The sequence below is a fragment of the Syngnathus floridae genome, chromosome 7, assembly GCF_059516105.1.
Source record: "Syngnathus floridae isolate MCC-2025c chromosome 7, RoL_Sflo_1.0, whole genome shotgun sequence".
In the NCBI taxonomy this organism is placed as follows: domain Eukaryota; kingdom Metazoa; phylum Chordata; class Actinopteri; order Syngnathiformes; family Syngnathidae; genus Syngnathus; species Syngnathus floridae.
Window position 1 is genome coordinate 12,496,884 of NC_142419.1, and position 26,888 is coordinate 12,523,771.

A 26,888-nucleotide genomic window follows, 5' to 3' on the forward strand; every position below is an offset into this window, starting at 1 on the left:
ACAGATGTGAGAATTATCACCACAGAGATTATTACTGCTTCAAACCATTCTCGGTTCTGGGTGCTAGTTTATCCGTTGATCCCTTACTCTTATATCCCTAGACATCTCATGGACCCTGAATACAATGATGAACTGATGTTTTGACACCTTTCAGAAACAAATCTCAAAGGCCAAATGGGATTTGGAAGTCTATTGATCCGAGTTGATTTAAGTAGAAAGGTAAACAGATCACTTGTCAGAAAAAAAAAGTCACAAAAATTCTCCAAGCAAAACCCTGAGGATTGTCTGTGAGAACAGGCTGAGGAATGTTCATCCTCACGCCTCATTGCTGTTCTCATTGCCGTGCACTGATCGGGCATTGGAGATGGGACACCCCAGATTTACGAGACATGTCAAAAGCTTCACATCCTCACGCCCCTTGAGGCCCATCTCTTGTCTTGATCTGGCCTGTAAGAAAAACAGCAGTCCCTCACACACTGACAGAATGGCTGGGCCATCCAAACACACTGGGACGATGGAGACTGGTGGAAATGTGGAATGTAAAGCGGTGAGGGGAGGCCACCTTTGGCGAGGGTCTTCTTCGTGTCAACGGGGGTGAAACCACCAAGTTGCACTGTAAAACCATGTCCTGGCCATCTTGGCAACAAGATATATTTTGGAAAAATGGTACTCTTGCTTGGCCCACAAATGAAAAGCCCTTTTACCTCTCATGTTCCATCATAATATTCTGCAAGATACTCTTCCCCGACTTGCCAATGAGCTGTTTACTTTTCTTGCAGGTATGTGGATGATATATTGTGAAAGCACTTTGAGTATTTTCAAGGTACAAAACCATTTAATGTTCCCAAATATAGGCCTATTGGGGTGGCAGTTATTTTAAATCAGTAAGAACTTGCCTTTGGAATAAAGAATCAAGATTCAAGAGCAACTACTTAGATTTGGGAGCAAGGTCAATTTTCCACATGAGTACAAGTAGCATGGTGCCCTTGAGCAAGGTCCTAAAATTTTTCTCGAGCAATCAGTTATTTAGCCTTCCATTTTCTTCAAGGGTGTGGAAAAGCTGGAACTTATCCTTCCATGTATGGGTGAGATGAAGACTTCACCACAATTTTGAGTCGACCAGGAGTTGGCCCTGTCAGCTATACTTTGATTTAATTTAGATGTATGGAATGTAGTCTTGTTTTACTGAAGAATATAGAATGGGCTCGCTTAACCATAATCTTTTTCAAATCAGTTAATCAGAATAATCAAAAAGACGTTATCCCTTGTTTCAAAGGGTGTCAAAGACCTTTGTGTCCCTAAAATGGCCCTAATTCTGCTTTGAAAATAGAGTATTGTGCCAGCAAGATGATTTATGGCTGTATGTCCTAGTTGGGGGTTGGACCTGGTCCCAGTATCACTCAGGGCCAAAGAGGAGAACTGGGAGGAGAGCAGAACCGATCAGAGGCTGTCCAAAATATGTTACAATGGATGTCATAACATACTTGGAGGGCTTAACAGGAATGGAGATAACAATTAGTTTGTTGAAGATGTCAGAAATGCCCTTTGAGTTCTGCAGGGAGAAATCCCTTGTGAAGGATCAATGTTGACATTGCAGGCCAACGAGGAGGGAGTGACAGAGTCCCATAGCACCCCATGCAGCGGAGAAGCTTTTGGGCTGCATTAACCCTGATCTGTGAGCAACCATTAACCAAGATGGTTCACAGTCTACCTTGCTGTCTGGAAAATCCTATTACCGAATTCGGGTGGAATACTCCAGAGGGAAATGAGTCTCCCTTGGCACACACAAGACAAGACATTGGATATTTTTCTCACTTTCTTGGGTGATTCCACCACACTCACTTTGTTTTTCTCTCTTCTATCAATCCATCTTTGTTTCTCTTCTACATCATCTATCACTCTGGTTTAGTTGTCTGACTCGAACCAATTCTATCTCATCACAGGCTACCCAAAGTCACCATGCATGTTCTCTACCACGGAAAAAAAATAATTCAAAACATATGACTATTCAGCATGCTCTATGTCTAATCCAATATTTGTAACACTTTATTCTTGCTCAGATTTAAATTTTTAAACAATGAACAGTGATGGGTATGGAAAGGATTTGTTGCAAAAACGTCTGTAATGTACTTAGAAGAAACGTTCCCGAAGTCAACGCGAGTGTAAACAAAAAAATGTTCCTCGGTAGAACGCAAATGAAATGTGACTTGTAGCATATGTATCGCACAGTTCATGTTGGAGGGAGCTCTTGCAGATGATTTATGAGGCTTTCTAGTTCGACATAATATATTACTCAAAAAGTCTGGCGTCTCTCACAACTTTATGAATTACACCGCTTTTATACAAAGTAGAGTAAATCATTCGCTTAATCATTAAAGACAATGGCTTACTTCCTATTACTGAAGAAGACTATGTTTGGATAACAGTGTACAAGCATTTCTACAAATCAATAGCGCTTTGTAAATGGAGACCATTTAAAAAGACAAAAATAATCTAGGGAAATAAATACAAGTAAATTGATAAGACATTGAGGAACACTTGGACAAGACACAATTGACTGCTGGAGTTGATTGGAAGACAAGGGGACAGGTTCATAAGCACAGGTCGAAACAAAATCTTACGATCTTGATAAGATATGAACAACAAGAAAACAATAAAAATTCAATATCATCTGAACAACAAAAATACAGATCATTAAAAGTGTGGCTTGAAAATTAACTTGGGTTATTTTGTTCGCAAGTGAAAATCCCCAGAATAAATTATTCAGAATGAATTTAGATGAATGTTAATGGGGAATAATTGATAAAAAAAAATTCTGGTATTATAACTTCAAATGAACTGATAGCAATTCTTGTTCCGTTCATCTTTAATTTGATTATATTGGTCTCCATAGCTATATTGATCAAGTGATGACGTGATGTTTTTTTTCTTTTCTTAAATTTTCTATTATCAGTCAGTCATTTGCTGTTAAACCATTTACACTAATCGAATGGGATCACTCACAAATATTTACTTTCCACATGAGCACAAGGGTAAGCAACAACCTTTCACATTTGCGGAATTAAAGTATTATGACATAGTAGAGTTTCGCTAAAGTTACTGCCACCTATGGCCTCTGCTTTCTGTCTTTCTGAACCTGGCAGCTTCAAGCCCCTGGTTTTGGACCTACTCTAATTGGAGCAGCAATATGGAATAATTGCAATGGGGCACAGGATTTATGTGATAAATGTGGTTGCGTCTGTGTTTTTTTAAGTGTTGTAAATGTTCAAACCAGATCCTTGTGTTTTATTGCCCTTTGAACTAGAAGTACAGAACAAAAAAGTGGTTCTCAAAATGTGGCGATACCGCCACATACTAAAAACACGCACACACAGGTGCACTTAAGAAACAAAAATATAGAAATTGCAAGTCACTACCAAAGAGGAGTAAAAGCTAAAAGTATGCTGTACCTGTTTGTATAATACTGACCACAGACTTAAGTGATTTGGTACAGCAGTATTAGCACACATTTGCCTTAACTGGTACTTAGATTTACTGCTTGGTAATGTGATCTGAGTGATAGTTAAGCAACTGGAGGAGCAAAACTGAGACCGACTTTTTTTTTACTCTCCATTCACCTTGAATTAGACTAATAAAAAGCTTGCAAGCTCTGCCCCGGAGTAGCAGTCTGTCGCACTTTCTAACCTTTCCCTGTTGGGTGGACATTTGGAAACAATCAGTCGTGTGTTTTAAGAGACGGCCCTTACCCTATCATGCTCCCCGTAGATAAGGTATCTATGGACCCAGCACACGGAATTCATCACCTTGGTTTCCTGTACGCTTTTTACGGGTCCCCTCAATTTCTACATTTGACAACATTAAGTGTAGCTGAGAAGACTATTTGCACATATTGTCAGCATTAATGCAACAAATGTTTGGAATTTGTCTTTATTACTGTATTTGCCACCGTTTGTAAAAAAAAAAAAAGTTGCTTAGATAGCGGATTTAAATGTCAGATTTATAATTCACACCAATGGGATTTATTAGCGCAATGTTGGCCTGTGTATTTGTTTCTGTCTAGACACTTATGTTTTTGAACCTTTCTTGGATGTCTCCTCAACCTGATCAGCCCCCCTATTGAGTTCACAATGTGGTATGCATGTGTTGTGACGATCCCACTAAAGCATCAGCAGGACCTTTGTCTTCATCAAGGCAGGTCAGATTAACTGGGATTAACAATGCCCCCCTCTGATTTATTCAATCGTTGCTCCTAGTTCATCTCTTTTTTTCTCTCCCAAACTCCCCTCTTCAGTCAAATATGCTCTTCCATTCACTTAAAATCGACTATGTCCTATGACCTTTGCCCTGCTCCGATGGACGCCTGATGAGGGCCTCCTTCACCTGGCTTTGAGCGGGTGGCTACACCTTCCGAATTCCCGGGCTCCCACTCACGCCCGCCTTTGTCCTTTAGCAATTCACTCTGACTTTGTTCAGTTAGTTAACCTAGCTTCCCCTCCCTGCTGGGAACTCAAACAGAGAAAGAGAGGAAGGAGGAGGACATGGGGGGGAGATGATAAAGGACGAGGGAAGTTTTTAGGGCAAATCAGGAAATCAAAAAATGACCATAGTGTTATTTGTTTCTAGAACTGCAAAAGGACAACTTTAGAGATATTGGGAGACATGCGCAATGGAAACTTGGAGTCAAGACTGTGCTTTGTCTTTGAAAAAAAAATGTCCTCGCCTTTTTCACATGAGATTAGAACGTCAATAACCCCCACTGCTCGATACACACTGGCCTCCGCCAGCACCAACAAACAACAGATTAACCCAAGGAAAGGGATTACCAAACTAACTGAGAGGCAGGACGATGAACCCTCATCTTGTTTTGTCTTTAGGGTTTTCAATGGACATCACTCCAAGACAATCAAGATCTGGCTGCAGTGAAGGGCCAGTTCATCTCTCACAGACACCCAATTAGACAAAAGAAGCCCCACATGGTTGAAGAGAGGTCGAACGCTCACTATCAACAAGTTAGACGCCTTGGATAGCCCAGATAATTTAGCTCAAACAGGATTACGCCTATAGTGTTTTTAATTGAGAAAGAAAGAAAGAAAGAAAGAAAGAAAGAAAGAAAGAAAGAAAGAAAGAAGATGAATATACATGCTGTGCTATGTTAGCATCCCTCTATTCCCGTTTTTTTTTCTTTCTTTCGAGTTGCATAAAAAAATAAAAAGTGCGTGTTCATGAGAAAACGTGAAGCTGTGGTTTCACCGCGAGGTGCATGAGTGACAGAGAGGTTCATCCCAATAGCGCTGCTGTGGGTAGGACCTTCTTCTCTGACAGTGGACGGGATATGGCTTGGGCCTCGGGGATTAAGGGGCTTTTAGTGAGGCATGAGAGTGGCTCTTTCTCCTCGTGACAGAGAGAGGTGACAGGCCGTCAGTGCACAGGGGGACAGACATCCAGACGGCCACAGACATCTGCATTCATTCAGGACAGCGGCTTATCCATGCACAAAAAAAATGCCCTCTTGAAACACCCCAAGTCCTTACTCCCACACTCTGTCTAAAACACGTATGATCCTGTGAGGACACATGCAAATCATTGAGAGCACTGCTGACTTTGACAGATTATAAAATACTGCATGTTTGAGAACAGGAAGGTTGCAAAACAAAACCATAAGAGTGATTACACCTGTGCAGATCAAGTATAGACCAAACAAGTATTGTCTAGTTCTGCCACCTGGTCAATGGTGCAACCACTAACTTGGTTGTTGTCTGTGAGAAAATGGACTGGTATGTGCAACTAAGTACAGGAGTGATCATTCATCAACTCATGTACTTGAGTTGACAGCAGTTTGAAGGATGTGTAAGCAGGCATCTGCCTCTTCTCCCTCCATCCAGAAGGTTCAGGAGACCAGCCAGAGCCAAGAAAGGCCTGGCCCAGCCACCTAATCCTCTATTCCCATTCACCATCACTGCTAATCTCCTTCACCACCTCCTCACCACCAAAACTATCGCCTCCGCCTCGAACTCAAGAGAAGCACAAAAGGCCTAAGACGCCCGGTCCCGCCCATGCCAACCTTCCCATCCCTTCCTGCACCCCTAACGTGCTCCGCCCATCACTCCAACTGCAGGAGGCGCCCATTTTTTTTTTTTTAAAGCCTAGGGCCCAGAAATCCCACGGGGGCAACAGGTTTCGGTTGAAGCCAAAGACTCATTGAGTGCTCTATAACTCTCAGCTCGAGCTCCCTTTCTTATTGTTGGTGCTAACTGACCTAAAGTGAGTTTGAATTTGAATGTGTCAGATGACAGAGACGGCATAATATGGACTCATGGTCATCCAAATGTGTATCAAAAGCCATGTGTGTGTGTGTGTAGAAGTACATAGCAGGCCCAAAAATTAATACTCTACTTAGATACAGATACACACAGTTTCTACTGAAAAACAACAACAAAGTATTTTTGCTTAATTACTCGACACCTCTGATTATTTTAGTAATTTGACTACAAACTTGGGTTACATGGCCCAAAACTGAAGACCCTCGCACAATCGCACACATATTGGTGTGCAGTCCAGCCGTGTTTACCACAGTGGAAGTCCAATGGATCCCTCAGTGCTGCCTTTTATTTACTGAGGCTATCTTTGCCATAAGTCACTATTCCTGTATTCATAAAGCATCATGGACCCCATAACTCACACTTCCCCTTTATGAATAAATCCCATAAATTTATGGTGATGGTGTTGAGGAGCTGTGGCCTCTCAGGTGACAAACTTCCCCCGATCTGTCAAGACCAGCTACAGCCGCTCGAGGCTCTTCATCAAGCGCTCCAGATGGGAGCGCCACTTTATCGTTCCCCGGTCGGTGACATCACCTCACCATGCTGGATTTGATGATGAAAGCAAACATCTCTGTCTTAACTCACATTTGCCAAATCAATTTTGTTTTCACAGACCTTCCAAAGGGGCTTATTGGCATATTGACGGTCTGCAGGCAGGAGGGTGCAGGCAATGGGCAGGGGATGGGCATGAGAAGGGAGGGGGCGGTGGGACGTTCTGGAGCCCTTAATAGCATTTACCATATTTAATGCAGGGATGTCATCACTGAATATCCATTCTGAATAATGTGCATTTCATCATAAATTCTTTACAACTTATTTACTTAATGGAAAGACTTATGGCTCCCTGTCAAGATGGTAATTAAACATTGTGATACAGTGCTGCCTCACCAAGACCCCATCTTTCCCTCCAACACCCCGGCAACACCATCTCTCCTGCGTTCACATACACACATATGGGCCGAGCTTCTCTGTTTTTTAAATGCTTATTATTATTGGAGTACCTCATAAATTATTGCTGGATTAGAATTCATCAAATTGATCATTTAGAAGAAGTATTGTTGGAATGATATTTGGGCACAGTAGGAAAGTTTTTTTTTTTTTCCATTGTTATAGTCATACTTGGATTGGCAAACTGAAGGCTTTCCCTAAAGATACTAAAAGATGAGGTCTGAAACTGCAAATAAAAAATTATATTTAGAAGTCACTAATGAAGAAGATGATTATTTTTGTTGGAGCTAATTTGCGGCCATTGCTCCCCACGTCTGCACATGAGTATAAAAAAGCCTTAAGAAGAAAATTGTTTTTCGCCCTGTCCACACTCTGCCGTGACTATAAATTATCTCATTTGTCTATAAACTTGTGATATTAATACCTATGCATTCTAAAAATAAAACAAGGAATATAGATGTATTTACAACAAAAAATAACCTCATTAACATTTTCTTTGTGTCTTTCCGCCTTTCTTTTAATCCCTGCACAATATTTTGCCATTTTATAGCTTAATGGTTTGTTCACTACTCATATCTCCTGTTCTGTTAAATAAATACAAATAAAAATACTTACACTTGGGTGCTGCACACCCTCTAACAATGAGAACACCACTGCCACCTGCTGTAGTGGATGTCCCCGTTCGACTTTTCTATTCTACACCCCTCTTCCTCTTATTGACACCCCCATCGACAATTAACTCTTGCAGCGTCAAGTCCACCTACTGCGCCCGATTAACTTTGGTAGCATCCCCCCCCCCCCCCCCCCCCCCCCCCCAGGCAGGATACACCCTGAGCTGGTTGCCAGCCAGTTGGCCACCGTGCTGCCCTACATAATGTTTGTGAGTGCCTTCGTGTTTACGTGTGTGTGCCTCATTTGTAAATGGGTAAGAATCTATCCCATAAGACTAGGTGAAGCCTACACCCTTCCTCCACCTCCATAAAACCAAACCGGTCTGACACTGACACACCACACCTAACCTTTGACCTTGTCTTGTGCCCCTAGCTTCGATTTTCTCTGTCTTCTGATTTGCCAATAGCCGCAGTGGGTCTCTAACAAGAATTTATGGTGTTTCATTGTAATTGAGTTAAGAGCACAACCTCATCTCCTATACTTTCAATGATTCCAATCAAACACTACATCACTATGTGTAAAAGTGAAATAAGCACCTGGTGGTGCGCACGCGGCTAGATTTAAACATGGTAAAATGGGGGGACAACTGATGTCCGTTCACTTGGCAAGGATCTATCCCACTTGACCAAAAACTTCATAAAACAAAGAAGTAACCAAAGCCATCAAATCCACTCAAATCCACACTGATGAATTTCAGCTAACATATATAAAATGAATTATTTTCTTACCTGCCAGCCTTGAGTGGGGTCTTTGAGAGAGGGCGTTTGCTCGCCGAGGTACGGTCCAAAGCGTTCGCCGATATAAAGGCTCCTGCGACTCCAGATGCCCAGAGCACCATTTCCAACAGCTGACTGTTGCAATTCAAAGTCCAGCGGAATGGTCAGGTTGTCTTGGCTTAAAAATCTGTTTGGTTGTTGTTGGTGGTGGTGGAGTGACGCAGGTCTATGAGGTGACACTTCATCTTCAGACAGCGACGGGGACGTTGGATCCTCTGCCGGGCCTGAGGACTGTGCAGGATCACCATCTGAGCCACAAGTATCTTCTAAGATGTCAGTAGGATGGCAAGCATACTTGTCATCTTCATCATCTGCTCAAGTGAAACACAAAAATAATTGCTTTGAGGACACTGAGCAAAGATCAAATTTTATACAATACAACAAAGTTTCACATTAAAGCAGGAGATCAGACATTGAAACAAAGCTGAGTGTTTTTGAATTTAAAGTAGGTTTATTTCTAATGTCTTAGTTTGTTCTTTGGGTTTATCTAATTCACCTTGCTGCATCACTGTATATGTTTCAAAGATAAAACAAAGACTTTTTTTTAAATATATATAAAATATTGCTGTGAAATGTGTATGTTTGCAATTTAAAAAAAAAAATAGTATGGAATGCGAGAAACAGGATCAAGTGTTTATGGCATTGAGACGGGGGTGATGCCAGGGCGAGTGAGCAGAATTTACATGGCATTGTACTGCTGTGACTGTTTTATATTTCCTTTTCCTGAACTTGAGCTCTGTCATACAGTGAAAACAGAAGGAAGCGTGCAGGGGTTAATTGTGAATATAGTGAAACAGGACGTAGACAATGATCTCTGAACTCACACGGGGCTTCTCCAGTATGGTGGTATTCATAATAAAGCAATGAAAAATATGTTTTTCTGTCTCAATAATATACAAAGAGAAAATTACAGAGTGTCTAAAAATTCACAAAAAAATCAGGGAGAAGAAATAATATTAATCATTGCTTGGATAATTGGGCCTAGTCACCTCATACATACGTTGACTGGTAACTTGTTGGCCAGGCAGAATTCGCCCAGGTTGTTAATTTAACAAATTTGGCAACCGACATATCTGTTGTGGATTATCTCTAAATTTTTGTGTGGCTGGGGTCTGGTTTTGAAATTCTGCCACGCCTAATTTGTCCAGGCACACCTTTCTGGAAATCGCTTTGTTCCCTCAAAGGCAATCTTGCCGGAATCAGAAAAAAGCACTGCCTAATTTTACAAACTTATGGTATAATATTGTCTTATCATGAAATACATTTCATTGGGTTCTATGTTGTCATAATAAATTATTGACATCTTAAAAACATATTTTGTCAATTTCACTTCACAGCGCAACTATCAAACATAGAATTGGAAATCCAGTTTAATTTGAATTTTCAGGGAAGAAATGATAAAGAAATAGCCCAATATAAAGTGACCAGCTTAGAGATTTGATGATTTCTAATGAACAAGGTAGTGGAAGAAGGAGACATTGGAATACGGAAATGATCCACAGGAAGCTGTCACTCCCTGGCGTGCATCTGTGGTGAGCTGTGCCTAACGTGAGTTGACAAGCTGCAGAGTGAAGGGGCTCCGCTAATGAGGCTCAGCAACCCATCTCTGGGCTCAGGAACATTCCAGAATGACTGCTGATGTGACACCGCCTCACTGTGCGGTAAGCCATAGAACCTTTAATCCGCACACAGATACAAATGCATTTACTTGTTCAGCGAGCATGAAGCAACTGTTCTTCTGAATGACTGCAAAGATCACCGTGATCCGCCACAAGTGGTTTTGACTTGCAAAAGCCCAACTGGATACCTGAACAAAATCTCTCACTATGTTTAGGCAATGGTTAAGTGAAGCAAGACTAAAGTATCTGTGAAACTATCAACACATTTTATGTGGGCTAAGCTTGTTTGGAAAAAGAAAGCCCGGTGAAGATTGTGCTCCAGTCTGAAACCCGACGGGCCTCGAGAAGTCAGCCTAATGATTTTCAACACACTGTGGGTAACAAGGTTATGGTCCTGGATGTGAAGCTTACCATATGGTAGAGGGACAAGAGCTTTTATAGGTAACTGTATCCCCCCATTGCTGTTCCTCCCTTGACATTTCCCCCTCCAATCGTGGGCTCCAAGTTGAGATTTGATTTAGACCAGAAATTTCCTTAGTTCGCTGGACTCGACAAGAACGTTTTGACTCATAAACATCTTTGTGTATGTGAGGTAAACATTAGCTGCAGGCAAATACTTGAGGGTCTTGAAAGTTGGGGTTCATGTGATTGATTAGGCAAAGAGCTTCGTAAATTCTCACGTAGATGAGCACATTTGTATGTGTGTGTGTCTTGTTCTCAGTTTTATGAATGCAAGACGGCATTGTCTATCAAAATTGAAATTTTAAGCACTCTGAAAAGCATGGTGTGTTTAATTTACTCTTATGGATACATCTACTTAGTACATACTAGTAGACTATACATCTACCTAAAAATATATTTGGATCCAGATGATTTTATTTAAGATTGGATAATGAACAAAATAAATAAATGATTTCTCTTTCTTCTGACAAAAAAAAAATATAGGAGCACCTGCTAGTATTTCAATATATGCCCTATAAAGGATTAAAAATTAACCACATTTGTAAAATATCTTTTATCTAATACAGTCAAATATTTGCATTTGACGTCAAATCCCTACATTTTTATTAACAAGTAAAATGGTTATTTGGAGCCCTGCTATCTGCATGTGCGCAATGATTTTCACCTCTGCCACAAGGTGTTGGGCACACTCATAGATCACACGATTACCCCGAGCCACGAGCAGGGCCGCCATCATCAGGGAGTGAATTAAATATGATAGAAAGAGCTATTAATCACTCTGACAAAGCCCCTAATGGAGGTGTGACCCAGCCACCGCCGACGGGACGCACCCACGGGACAAATGGATACATATGTTTACAGAGTGAAATAACCTACCTGTGGACATGGGCCCACCCCCCTACTGCCTTCAGGACTGTCCTTTTTGAATTTCTTTTCTCTCATATGTAGCCACTTAAAGTGCTATCATTTATGGATTTTTTAATAGTGCATTATTTTTATTATTATTATTATTTTTTTTTTTTGTTAATTCACAGTATGCCTATATACACTAATACATTAATGTATTTTTTTTATAATATTTTCATCTGCATATAGTATGGAGCTAATACCCATCTGACATCAATGTAAGCAGGCCCAACTATTGACTGATGGGGTCTAAGATCTTGAAATATGGATGTGAACTCCTTGACCTATTTGAGGATGGACCTTCATGTTTATTTGTAGATGTCGTTTGTTACCTGTGAGTACAAATAACTAGCAGAACATAATCACGCATTTTTCCCTCCATTAGTCAGGATCACAATTTTGAACCTGCTCTCTTCATCATGTCATTGACATTATCTCTATGCTTGGAAAAACGTCCTATGTGCTACAGTTTGTTTTTGAATCTGTCCCTTTCAAATAAACCACAAAAAAATAAAATTCAAAATATTATCGGCTATGAAAAATGTGGATACCCTCAGGAAAAGGCTCCACCGCTCAGAAAAATAACTCACTGTGTCCAAATCCAAAACAACATAAAAACAATTCCAACGAGGCTCTATCAGAAAGGAGCTGCTGTTCATTTACGAAACGCTGTTAATTACAGTGGATCATTTTGTGCCTCCATTCCCTCAGCAGGGTGGAGGGGAGAATGTTTTGAGCCCACTTGCCCTCGGGAGAGGCAATAAGCTTCCTAATTAACACTCTCTTTGTGCTTAATGGGGGCCATGTTGGACAGTCTTTAGGTTTGCAGGTCCATCGGGGTGACACGGAGGAAATCACATGACCAGATTGAAGGGAGCAGTCATTATTTTGATACACATTTGCTCCATGCATTTATTTGCAAATGAACTATTTTTGATATTTTATGATCATACATTTTATGATTTTTTTATTTCATATTATTATTATTATTATAATAAAAAAAGATTAAATTTGATCATGTTTCTTAAAAACAAAGAAACAGTGTAAGCACCTTCTCAAAAGCCATTTTGAAAAACACACACACAAACACACACACACCAGAATAACATCTCACAGTCTTAATTGATGAACATCGTCTGTTTGTTTTTTCAGCCTGGAATGAGTCAAGTACTACTCCAAATGGAAAACACTTCATTAAGAGCCCAGTAACCAATTAACGTCTCACAACAAACCGAAACTCAGAGTGGGTCCCTCTGTGCACACATTGACACCTAATTAATTAGCATTAGTTGTGATTAATAATGAGGGTCCTTTAATAGTAAATCTGCAGCTCCGATGGCAAGCTGACACAACAAAGGCGCCTGTGTCCACGTTGGGATTTATCTGGGGAGCGGTTGGGGGGGGGGGGATTTTAACATGTTCCTCACCGGCCTGACAAATGGCCAATTAATTATCTAATGTCTGACAACAGTCACTTGATAAAGACGTATGTTTGGACAAGCAGCGGAGGAGAAGATGCATCGGAAGAGAGAGAGAAGGACAGAATGTGTGTTTGCGCTTAAGAATGATGTGAATTTAATTTCAGTACTACAGAGTGACTAAGCCGCTGACATAATCAATATGAAAGAGTAACAAAATGCATTAATTTTTAATGGAATGCAAACAAATGGGAGGTTGATAAAAACGGAGATGGAAATGCAAAACACAGTTTGCGCCCTTGAGCCACAATCGATAGCCGCAACGTGAAGACAAGAAGCCATGGATGGAATCTCCATCTCTGTCTAAGTTCTTCACTTACTTCCTTCAAGGGTTTAAGGTGTTTAAACAAATGATTGTTTTTCTACATTAATCGTATGGATGATATTAATTCAATGAACACATTATTGCGTTTTTTTTAATTAGTTTTATTTTCTAATGTGGTCACCTCTGTGTGTGATCTTTCATTTATAAAACAAAAGACACCTGCAGTAGGCCTAAAGTTCTCTCCAGAAAAAGAAACATCGCAAATACAAAAGAGAGTTTGTTCTTTCACGACTTTGATCCATCATACCGTTATTTTACAAATACAGAACAGCATTGATTTTCTTTTTCTCCCCCTTCGCTTGACTCCCACCCTTTATCACTTCCATGCCATGGCCGGGTGCCATGAAGCCCTAATATAATTATGGCTCACAGTTGTGCACATTTGAGAAATTGATTCCTTCGATGAAATGTGAGTGAGGCAGGTCCAGGCAGAGTAGGAAGGGACATATATTCAGAGTGGTTACTGACAGCCCCCCCTTTAGCCCTTCGGAAGGCCCCCCTGGGTACCAAACCACCAGCCTCAGCTCTCCCCGGCCGGGCCCAGTCGTTAAAAGAAATGATAGCATATGTGCTTTGTTTACCTTTGATGCCTTCATAATACATTACACAATTAGACTGATTTGACAATTTCCATTATACCTGATAAAATATTTATGTAGGCCTGAGGATGGGAGATCTTATCAAAGGGGAGGGGGCGGCTCTGTGTTACAGATGGCAAGGCTGTTCTGCAGGTCGGCACAAGCTGGTATAAATGTCTGCTAATGTAAAATTGAACTTAACTTTAACTACAATGTATGCCAAGGGGCATCCTGCAAATGTTTGTCGTGTTCACCCTTGAAATGTTGAAAGCAATTGACTTCCAGTATGGTCAATCCAAATGAAAGACATTGAATATACGAGGAGCTAACTATCAGGAGTGATTCATATTGAGATTGAATTACTGTTACAAACGCAAATAAATTGTGACTCTCTCGGGTATGCCAGCGGCTATTTGTGAATGATGCAACCGAGCTGTTTACATTTGGGCCTTAGACATGGACAACTGAAGCAGATCAAACATTTTATTTACTATAAGTGCACAAGCGTTATTGTCCTCACATTGATCGCTAAAGTAGGCATTCAGCAAAGGAAATTATAACCTTGACAGTGTGCCTTTCAGAACTTTTTTTTTCCATATTTGATTTTGACTCAGTGGAAATCTGCAAGGACGAATAAAAAACATGTTGTATAAAATCACTTGATTTTTACTACCATCAAAAATCATGTCATCACAGAATTTTATTTTCAAGAAAAAAATAGTGATTGTAAATATTCAGCCTTTTTTTCCCTTCTCATTCTTCTTATTTGTCCAGAATGCCCACATCCTTCTCACCTGTCTCCCCCTGTCCCCACGCACCCTTCCACAAAGCTTTTTCCGTATGCAGCCACTCCACATCCATCACAACCCAGAAATTTAAGGAGCCAAATTGGCCTCATCTGTCTCAATGTTGGATGCAGATGGAGTTTCTTCTGCTAAGGGAGGTGCAGTTAGTCACCCCGCCTGGCCCTACCCTTACAATCTACTCCTTTAACAACAAGCCAGACCGCTCGGCAATAGAGCCACGTCACGAGCTGGCCGCATAGATGAAGAGGGCAGAGTGGGTGAAGTGACCACTTCACTGACCACCCACGCTTTGCCTCACTCTTAAAATCCCATCTTTTGTTTGGATTTTATTTTCCATTTAACCTCCACCTCATTTCTCTATTTTCCACTGGTTCTTATTCATTCGTCTCACAAGCGCGGCACACCTCCAAACACACGAGTAGCCGTGGTGGCGGCGGCGGCGATGCAGCCCGCGGTGTGGTTGCAGGCAGGCTGGCCAGAGCGCGCTCGTTAATAAAGGCCTAAATGAGGCGGCATGCATAAAACATGAAGCGCTGCGTGCTGCCATAATGAACTGCTGCTCCATAATTGCATCTCAAAGCTGTAAAATGAAGACAAAATATTTGAAGAGGGGTTCTGTCACCTCTCTGCAGAAGCAACACTAATCACACGGGGCCCTCGGGGTCCACCCCTGACAGAGAGCAGGGGCTAAATGCCCAGGGCGGGCAACACTGGCAACACCCCCCCAACTAATGGGACATAATTGAATAATTGCTGATTACAAAATAAGGGGAGGGGTAGTAATAACATAACAGTGAGTGTAATCTCAAATGATACCATTGGGAAATCAAACCATTAGAAGAAATATGATTGAATACTAAAATATGTCCTGATTAAAAAATAATTCCATCAATTCACAATGAAATTCTTTGCCTGTAAATATTGCTAAGGGAAAATTTACCCAATGGTGCCACAGTTAAAACAAAATGTCCTTGTGTAACATATTGCGGAAAAAGGCTTGCAATTGAAATTTTGATGTCATGGCAAATGGTTTAAAGATTAAAAAAAAAAATGAAAAGAGTATGGAAACACGCAAACATAAAACGCCCACACAAACGCATACAGTGACGGGCCCGGAGACAGGCAGGCTTCCCGATGAGGGATTGGAGTCCCACCCAAGGGTGTCACCCAGACAGTTAGAGAGTCTCTGTAGTGACAGGGTGGCTGCTGAGACATAATGAAGGTGCTGTGGCTGTCACGGGAGGTCAGTGCTGATCACACTGCCCAGCAGCGGGGGGTTAAGGACACGTGTAATGAATCCCACCAATGACAAATGGCCTTAAAGTCCAAACTGAGGCATCTGACAAACTCAGACTCATCACTTCAACGCACACACATAGACGAACACACGCAAAGCTATACAAAGACTTAAAAACAACAGAGCCATTTTGTTTCCAAGTACGGCCGTATTTATTGCATATTTTGGTCAACGATTTTTATTTTGCATCCTTTTAGCCAACTTTATCCAATTTATCTTTCCTCCTTAAAATAAAAATAAATTTGTACCGATGATCTGGATATATGAGAAAAATATATATTTTTGTTTTGTATGTATTTTGTTGTTACACAATATTATGTTGCAATCCACCTCTGGTTGGAAACTATAAGGGATGGATTATTATAGATTATACAATGAAGGACGGAAAAGACTATGGGCCTATTTCTGAGTGCAATGGAAGGTCAGCAGTTAGCATTGGCAGTATTGCTCAACATGAGCAATAAACCAAAAGTAACCACAAACCTCCAACTTTGCATCATGAAGCTTGAGTTGAAGCAGACATAGATGAAATGTGTGATACAGATTCAACACAGCAGGTCTGATGTTCTGTTTTTAAAAAAGAAAAAAAGTTTAATTCAATTAAAAATGGGATCTGCGTATGCTGAGGATAAACGGGCTATTTTTAGCGCCACAAGCTGACCGCTGAGTACCAACCTGACATCATTGATTTAACATTTGTGGATGTGAATAGACTTTGTCCGAGAGTTACTTTTCCACTCCCGGGGTCTGCTTGCTTCTTGTCTAAGGTGACTGCTGCATCAGCCCAATTCCACTTTAACTTTATTACAGAACTTGTTACATACAATAACGTCCAAAGCGACAGATACTTTCCAAACCACAGGGCAACATGTGGACCTGAGCAACTGTCTCGCAAAGCAGGATGTTATAGTTTAATGATTTTTGAAGGTTAACATTCGTACCCAGAGAGCAACGCAACCACCTCACAGCACCGAAGCTGTTTATGTTATTCATTATGAAAGTTAATTTCCTTCTATTTAGGAGTTGGATCAACCAAACAGTATTTTAGTGTATTTTCTGTTTATTGTGGAAGAAAAAGCATGTTCTGTTTTTAAGTAAACGCTTCAGCTGGAGAGTGAAAGGATGGTGAGAGTGTGTGTTAGTGTGTATGGACTATGTGAGTGAGCTAAATTGAGAGTGACAGCTGCCAAATGGCAGTGAGATTGGGGCAGGGATGCAAAAGGACAATGATGGAAGAAGAGGAACATGACAGTAACAGCGAGTCGGATTAGATGGAGAGCACATGTGAAGCCACTCGTCCAGCATGCGAATGCAAAATCTTGTCGTGAGAGTTCTTTTTCAGGAAGAAGAAAAAAGGAATCTGAATCTTTTTTTCCCCCTTTTCCAATGTGAATACTGTATTGTAGGAGGATTCTATATTTTTTTCTTGTTCTCTGATTGTCATGTTGTCCAAGTATAAAAAACGGTTCCTGGTTTTTTTAATTACCTTTTTTACTTACTGACTTTACTACTAAGGTCTGCCTATTTTGTGTTAATTTTGGCAAAAGCTGTCACACAAAACTTGACCATTTTTTTCATGTTTTCAAAGATGTTATTTGAATTAGTATCTACGTACATCCCGTTATTTTTTTATTGCTTTTATTTTATTAAATCAAATTATTTTATTAAACCAAATCAATTTATTTTTGTTTCTTTGATATGTTAACTCGACAATGTCTTATTCAATTCCTCTATTATTTTATTTCTTAGGGTTTTTTTTCTTCAAAACTTAACAAAAAACTCACAACTTTCTTTCTGAAGCATTTACTGCGTATTAAAGCACATAATTAGATCACCCTAAAATACTTATAAGCCATTTGAAACATTGACTATCCATCAGTAAAATACAAGGAACAATGGACCAAACCCCCGCTGACATTAAAGCAAGTCAGGCAATTAATAATTGCCATTTTGCACTCATGCTAGCAAAAAATCAATGGAGCTCCTCTTTTCCCACATATTGATGAACTGTGTTGAGTAAAAGAAACTTACAACTTTTAAAGCAACTGCCATGTACTTAGATGCAAATCAATTGTAATTAAAACTGAACAAGTGTTCCGCTTTATTCACTCAAAGGCTGCACTGCTCATTAAATCCATTTTCATCAGTTATCAGTTAAAGGATTTAAATGAAGTCCACGGCTTCTGCCTCCTTTGGGATAGCGCTCAATGCCTCTAGACTTGCGTGATAAATTTGCTCCTGTTTGCTTGGCGATCAAAAGCCATCCAAATGAAGTATCAAACAATTAGCTGTTTTGTGTCATTTCCCAAAACAAACTGTATTAGACGCACTTAATTAAACTTTCATATTCAAATGCACTAATCAGTTTGCAGCAGAGCGGATGCTTGTTTTTTTCCCCCTTACATGAAACACTCAAACTAGCCAGGTCAGTCCATCGCCTGCTCATTAACATGAAGGTGTCATTTGCATTTGCTGATGGAGTGTTGCACTTTTTCATATCCCTCGTTCTGCTCTTACATCAATCACCGGCTACAATTAACCCTCCGAATCTGCCACTAAACAAATACAACAAGAGTTCACTCATTTGGAGATCAGAACACCACTTGTCCATTATATAATTGAAATGAAGGTGGAGTGTTACACTTCTAAACAACTCTATAATTACCGGCTGTTAATTGCACACTTGTGGTGTCTCACTTTTAATTAAAAAGAGAGGCTCGTTGTTGGATGATAAGCAACGGTGGAGAGGGAATGGTTTAATCAACAAAGCCAGAGGAATTTGTTTCTGCAGGACCAGAGGCAGACTGGATAAATCTTCAAATAACCCAGGGAGATTAAAACGTGTCCATTAGGACCAGTCAGGTTTTATTTAGGGCGGACGGAGCGAGGTGCATTTGAAGTCGTCCCGCCGCAGAGTCCTCGGCGAAACGCGGCTGGGGGTGTGCGACTAATCAGCCCGCTGTTAGCCCTGAGCGCTCAAGTGGAGGAATTGGACTCTGCTGGGGGTGAAGAAAGGAGGGGAACCAGGGAAGGACAAAGTGTGTGAAGTCGAAACATCGTTTTCTTCCTTTCTGCATCAAGTGATGATGAGCAAATTTGATTCTACACTGCATTTCTGTTATATTGTCATAGAAAAGCCTCTAAAAAACAAAACGAGAGGCAGGGTGATTAGCTGAGTCATCGATAAAATAAGCAATAGTTAATTTAATTTATTGGAAGGGAATCAGAACAGGAAGCCTGACAAGTTCACCAGGCAGTCTCTTAAAGAAGAGGGAAAACCAAGTCCCGAATTATGTGGCAATAAGGGGAGGGGCATAGTATGGGTTTGGAAAACAAAACAAACAAAACAAATCAAAACAAAAAGCACAAACTTGATCTACTTTGCTGCGAAGATTACATCACTGTGATGGGGAAAGTAACTCTTTGAATTTTCAGTTCCTAAAAGTGTAATGGCAAAAGAGTCCTGATAATCTTATCTGTACAATATATTTCAAGAGTCAGTGAACTCTTAATAAACAGTCAAATTTAAGTGTGTGGGGTTTTTTTTTTTTTTTTTGGGGGGGGGGGGTCCTTCTGTATTTTGGTAGTCTAGCCACATCTCAATAACTCATACAGTGTTTATATGAAAGAGACATTTACCTTGGTCAGCAAGTCAATGTTGTCATGTCTCAGGGTACCATACAGTACTTGACTACCAGGGTGTGATAACCTCATCCACCCTGTCTCTGACCCCTCCGCTCCCTTGCTGATAAAACTGTCTGCCAGGAAGTGTCCTTCGCAATGCTTCCTCCCTCCTATGCTCAATCAACACCTGTCACCACGGCGATCTGATACCGACAGCCTAACGCTCCTTCATGCATCTCGGGCACATTTTCAAAACAGCTTCGTTGGGTGTGTAAAATGTAGATCCAGCAAGTAATAACAAAATCGCCAGGGGCTTCCCAGACCCCCCGTGCGTGGCGACTCTCTTAGATAAAGCGCTCTGGGTTTATCTAAGGAAACAGTCGCTGGGGCAAGGATGGACTGGCCTCACTGACAGATTAGTCCAGCCCAGGCCCACTTCCTGCCTGCTGAGGACACTAATTAGAAGGCCCAACTGACACCACAATAAGAGCTGACAGTTGAATGCACTTAAAAAAAAGCTTCACACAATCCACGGCTGGATTCGTACTGTTGCCATGCCAAGCCATAAATTTCATCACATTAGCCAGCGCTTATCTGATGTGACAAAGTTAACCTGGATGTTATTTAGGCACAAAAGTACAAGGGCAGTTCTGAGAAAACTGTGAGGCTGCTGATTTATCAGCGGGGCTAAGTGTTTTATTTGAAATTTTTATCACCTCCAAACCTACTTCTCTCAATCTTGCTCGCCCCCTTCCCCCCTCCTCCTTCCATGCACTGACAAAAGTCATTGTTAACATTTTCCCAATGTTAAAGACATCCTGTTTACAAACGGGTTGGACAGTTTCTCTCAGGTCATGGTCACTCACGTACTATGTGAACGACTGTCTGACCCCTACCCACACTTAGATGCAAATAACCTTTGGCCACAAAAAACATTTAACATAACCTAATGATAAAAAAAGACAGATGTGGAACACAGGTTCTAGGTCACTTCTCCTTCAACTAAATATTATAGGACATGAATATATATATATACATATACATTGTATAGTTTTTATATACTATATTTTATGAATATATATTTTTTTTAAACTATGAGCTGCGAGAATTTTATTCCAGAAGTGAATTTTGATTATTTGAGTCAGAAAGCCATAGGAGAGGAAAAAAGTACATGTGTGACCCGGGTACGCTTACGTAACATGACTACTTTGTGGTTGCGGCACCTCAGTGGAGAGAGCAAAGAGGGCCTTTTCTGGGGTTGCCAGCGGGCAGAGCATCATCAATGCGGCTGTCAGATCCCAGGACATCCCGGAGGAGGAGAGCAAGAGGCAAGCCCAACCAACCTTTCCCATCCATCATCATGACACCACGAGCTGCAGTCATGGGAAACAACACAACCGACTGGTCGCTCGCTCACTACCGCAACTGGGAGGGGATGGGGAGGCGGCTTCGCCATTGCTTAAAAACACATTTTCTTCTTTATAACTAATTATGCAGCTTGAAATGAAGGATCCTGTGTGTTGCCCTGATGTTGGTGGACCAACTCAGAGTGGTTTTAATGGGTGTGCCTGGAAATATTTGGGGAAAGATAATTTGCTCTTATAGAGGAAAGGGTTAGAGGGTTAAACCATTTTTTGAGGCTCCAAGACAGCAACTTTTTAATCATAAAATCTTTAACACTACTTAGTTAAATACCTGTTTTACAAGTCTGCAGCCAACATTCAAGTTATTGCAGTTAGCAAACGATTGTGTAAAAATAATCAATCAAAGACTAATACAAAAAACAAAATTGTCTATTCGCAATGTTGCACTTGTGTTCTGAGAGAGATTTACTTTTGAAACAATACGACACTGATAGTTCATGCAAAATAAATGAAATTTTAATGAACTGTTTGACATTATGTCATGCTAGAAATTTGCAGCATCAGCACATTAACGGCTGTTGGGCTGGAGCAGGAGGCCCCTACGTCTCGCCGTCTGGAGGAGATATGACGAGAGGGGCTGCTCCCTATTGGGGCGCAGCAGGGGCCCGGACTGCCTGCTGACAAGCCTGTTTTAATTCTTACTATTAAATCACTGGCACTTTAACACGAGATGCTATCTGCCGGGCAAACTTTTAACAGTCACGAGTGTGAAATGTAAGACCTTTCACCTTCCTAACACAAATATTCATTCTGCTCATGACTTATGTAGACCACACATGCTTACATTCGTGTTGCACACACACAGACACACACCAAATGGCCATATAATGTCACAGAATAGACAAAGGTAATCAACTTTCACCAAACAGTCATAAAGCACACTGAACCACAAAATGTTTACTTTAGGAAGTGGCTCAAAGTCAATTAAAACGCCCTAAAGACATATCCGACTTGTGTTTGTGTCTGACACGAGGGAAAATACTACCCCAAATATCTCACTATTTTAGTCCTGTGAAGACTGAATATTTTCTTTAAATATTTACATGTTCTATTTTGATTCAGCAGAGAGTCTTCCACACATAGACACAATGCAGGGTGCTGATATGTCTCGTTGTGAGTGGTGAGCAGAGACAGGAGCTCCATGTCTGTTCAGTATGTTTTAAGAGTGTTTAAATGAGTGAAAAGTCAGTTATAGTTTCCAGATGGGTGCTAGTTTGATCCGGATCATTTTGGCAGGCCAGGACTTTGATGTGCTGCTGCCTATTACTGACATTACAGAGAGACGCGGATATTTCTCCCTAATCGCTTCCAACTCCTCCACAAAGGCACGATTTCAAGATGGCCACATCAGGGTTAGGAATGAGAGACTTGGTGAAAATTTGCAATTCTGGGTAAACTAGGACCTCTCAGGTCAAATACAATCTGCCGAAAGATGCATGTTGTAGATTTTGGAAAAATACATTTCACATTAACAATGGGATAAAAAATGTTTTCATACAGGTGTGATTTTTATAAATATGAGTAAAAAAAAATTGCATTAGTATTTTCAATGACTTACATGTCTCTGGTTTTGATTCAGCCTTTGGTTTGTTTTTCCTTTTCTCATGTTTTCCTGGTGTTCTTTGCATGCCTTGGTAGATGATTGTTGTTCCTACCTGTGCTCTTGAGCTCCGCCCACTCAGCTCCTGCAGTCACCTGATTCTTGTCCAGGTGTTCCAGGTTGTCTTGTCAGTTAGTTTGTATTTAGTTCCCTCCTTTCTATGCAGTCATTGTCATCTGAGCAATGTGCTTTGTTTTTGTATGCTTCCCAACTCATGTCCAAGTTTGAGTTATTAGTGGTTTTTGTTACTTGAGTACGAGTTTTTGATCTTCTGGTTTTTTTTTCAAGTTGCCTTGTTTGCTTTTTTCCCCCCTTTCATTTAAATTAAATATTTCTTGACTGAACCACAGCCCCTCATCCTTGCTTTCTCTCACTTGGGTCCTCCATTCCCCATTTTGTGACAACATACAGGCATTCGGCATCTTTAAGTTACAATAGTAAAAAAAAAACTGTATTATTGCATCCATCACTCAAATTCTGAAAGATGTGACTAAATTCCGTCCTTATTCCACCAAAAAAGTTAAAAAGTGGTCAAAAATGGCAAGTATAATAGCTTTAATCAACTCACATTTTCCCGTAAAACTACTGGAAGTCATATCTGAAAGACCACAGTCGAAGAAGACCTTAAAGTAGACGGAGTACCTCTCTTCTCCCTGCTAATCACTATTCTTTAAGACCATTCCTCTCAACCCCTCAGCATCTCCTCCTCATCTCCTTATTTTGTGGAACTCAAGAGAAGGATGAAAAGTGGAGGAGTGAATCAGTCCCAAGTTTCCCCTCTTTATCTCCCAAAGGGAAGGGGGATGCTTTGGAATGGTTTGGAATCTGCTGTTTTTGTCTCTCTCCGGGCCAGTCCTCTTGGTCCAGCACAGAGTGGTATTCAGAGCAAAATCTGGAGGGCCCTTCACTTGACAATGGCGCAACCCTGGGACAAAGTGATCCTTGAGGGGGCATCTGTGGAGAGGTGCAGGTGTCTGGGGTGAAGAAGTGTCTCTCAGGCCTGACCCACTTATCTCCAGAAGCTCCCTCCCAACGTTCCCCTATCTCCTCTGAAAAGCTGTAACGTAGACATAAATGACACAGAAGTCCGACTAACTCAAACACTTTTTGGATAGAGAGGCCACAACTACACATTGGCAGAGATGAAGAAAGGATCTCTGGGCCTCTCTACGTTCCTCCTCCATCTCTGTGACGGAAAAAGCAAACAGCTAAATAAACTCTGTCAAACACACTGTCCATCTCCTGACAGATAAGATGAAGAAAACGAGCCATGCTCCATAAACAAAAACATCACAAATCAGTGGTCGGGCAGCTTAACCATAAAGCCTTGCAACCATTTTTAGCATTAGTTTGACAGTGGGAGGACAGCAAAGGAGGAGGCCACCCGCTCTTTAAAATCTCATCACTGCTGTCTGTGTGCTAAGAAGCAACATCGACATGAGGGAGAGAAAGAGAAAACAACCAAGAGAGCACCATTAAGAATCTGACTGGCCCAGTTGTGCATTCTCAGTGGGTAGAAGTGGTTTTAGTGGAAGAAAGGCAAAGATAGAACAAATGGTTATGTTGCAACTATGGTTTCAGTTCACCCACAAGATGAGAATTACATTCCTGAATTGGTAAATTACTTTATTTCGACTTTGTTGTGCAGAGCTTGGACGTCCAATAAGATTGATTAAAAGTCGGTGACAGTGTTGAGTTTAAAATCTTGATTATAGTGATTTGGCTTTGTGTATATTTCCTCAACAAACGTCAGATATTTTGTTCTACATTTCTGTTTGTTTCTAAAAAGCAGAACACCTTCGGGATTGTTTGCATTGCAGCTTTTTCCAACATGAAACAACAAATCAACAAGATCTCTCATGCGAATTTTTTTTTTTTTTTTTAAACATACCGAGTGACCGAGTTCTCAGAGCGACATTTATCTTATTTTCACAACTTATTTTGATATCTATTTCCTTTGTAAATTAGGCAAATGAAGCCACGGGGCCTCTCGCATTGTGAAATCAGCTGGAATTGCAACATTAAAGAATGAAGGCGGGTTGCAGCCAGAGCCATCCTCCTGGATTTGGACAAATTCAGCTGATGCAAAACAAGGAATTAATTTGAGGGGAGCGACTTGCGTGCTTGCGCTTGGCGCTCTGACAAAGATGAATGGCATCATTCCAACTGAATGGTAATTTCACTTTTTGTGACAGCGCTTTCAAGCAAAAGCGAGCAGAAGGGGGGGATACATAAAGCATTTGCAATCCCATTGAGGACCCTTGATACCTGCCTATCAGACACCACACATTGTTTACCAATCATCTGATATTGATTGGTTTCACACTAAAGTTTGAAGACGAATTAGAGCGGGAGAAGGTTAAGTCCTAACCTTGAAAGATTTAGTGTCTATTCAAACCTCGTGTAGGACTTTCCTCAGCTCGCTTGGAGAATAGAGAACTTTTAAATTCAATAGGGGGTGGGAGACACAAAACGTGTCACATTCACCAAGTGAAGCCACTGGAAGAAATGCAGAAGAACACCCAAAAGCATAATCTTTCTACCCAGTTGATAGAAATGGTAATTGCATGCGTGGGATAATACTTTGAAGCCAAGGCCTTGGTCGGACAGACCGCCTATTTAGGTTAAAAAAGGGCCAACAAAACAGGTCCTTCTTAATGCTTTTGTTCACTTCTCTACTCTTTTAAATGTTTACTGAAAAAGAACCTTCCACTCCACTCTTATACAATTGTGACACCTATCATTCTTGGTTGCTGGACACATTGTTTGATGTGAACTACTGAGTTGAAGCAATAGTTGCCATCTTTTTCTATGGTCCCATCAAGCTGGACTAAAACTGAGATAAAGTATATTATCTGAATAACATGGCACAAAGGCTTAATACAGTTTGTATTCTTCCAAAATAACTCATCCCTGGCTTTTCCTTCTGGACTACGAGACCATCAATAACGACAGCGCGCCACGGGATACTTCAAGTCAACATTGGGATATACAAAAAAATGTTTTGCTACAATTTGACCTTCATATTTTGACAAAATCAAGAACATGTTGGCACTAGGGTAGGATCCCTTCATCTTGTCGGAATGTACCATCTCCCAGCACGAGCTCGGAACTGTAAATGGACCATGGAGACACCCGTCACAGCTGGGCTGCATCACTTAGCATCTCCATCACCCTCCAGCAGACAATTCGTCAGGTCGAGTCTGAGCCTCTCTGGCCCACTCAACCTCTCCACACATCACAGAATGGACCTAAGCGCACAATATGCCTGGGTCAAAGGTCATATTAAGAGACTGAAAGCTTGCACTCTGACTCTTATTAGAATCAATCAATTATCAGTGCAATAGGATACAATGACGTGAAAATTAGCAGCAAGGCCAAATAATTCTGATTTGGGACTTAGATATCATCAAATCATGTAAAACCTGTTTGTCTAAAGAAGATTCTTTGGGAAGGATGTTTTGATTACAAATGTTGCTGATGAGCCAAAACCTAGTAACAAAATATAATCACTTTCAAGATACACACAAAAAAAAAATGGCCCGTTTGTTCAACCATTAACATTTCCATCCTCAAAGAGAGAAAGCAACTTTCAACTCTCCAGATTGGTCAATATGCAAAAATATAATAATTGTCACATGTCAATGTGGAATAACTAATATTTTTTTAATATTAAATGCAACTAATTGTGACTCATGAGGTTTCAGCCCGACGCCAGCGATATAGAATTTTAATTGTGCTCAAACAGATATTCACTATTAAAAAATATTGAGTGCTGTATCTGTGTTCATTTTCTCCAAAATGAGTGGAAAGCAGCTTGAGCGCAAAGTCAAAAACAAGGAAGTAAATCACCATGAATGAACAGGCTTTATTTTTTTTATCCCCACGCATAAATACAAAAGTAGCTTTGCATAATCCCGCTAACTATCAAACATCAATCAAAACAACAGCTCTTGCTTCTGCACTCGGTGTCGGTAATTACATACATGTCTACAATAAGCAGCAAACGACTGTGAGGCCTCGGAGCTTTGCAAACACTCCCAGCATGGCCCG

The 26,888-nt window shown here is 40.8% G+C and overlaps 1 protein-coding gene across 11 annotated transcripts in view; it reads right to left on the bottom strand.

Moving 5' to 3' along the window:
• Nucleotides 1-26,888, bottom strand: part of mecom (MDS1 and EVI1 complex locus) — a 94,696-nt gene that overhangs the window by 53,838 nt on the left and 13,970 nt on the right. For 9 of the 11 annotated variants that reach the window (XM_088380179.1, XM_088380178.1, XM_088380173.1 and 6 more), the window contains exons 1-2: nucleotides 22,794-22,922; nucleotides 8,669-9,027 (exon numbers count right to left, since the gene is read on the bottom strand). In XM_088380179.1, coding sequence (XP_088236305.1) covers nucleotides 8,669-9,027; nucleotides 22,794-22,863 — 429 coding nt within the window. In that variant the 5' untranslated portion in view covers nucleotides 22,864-22,922. Of the gene's footprint in view, nucleotides 1-8,668; nucleotides 9,028-22,793; nucleotides 22,923-26,888 lie in introns of those variants that run through there. The other 2 variants (XM_088380177.1, XM_088380180.1) reach the window with 1 other exon arrangement.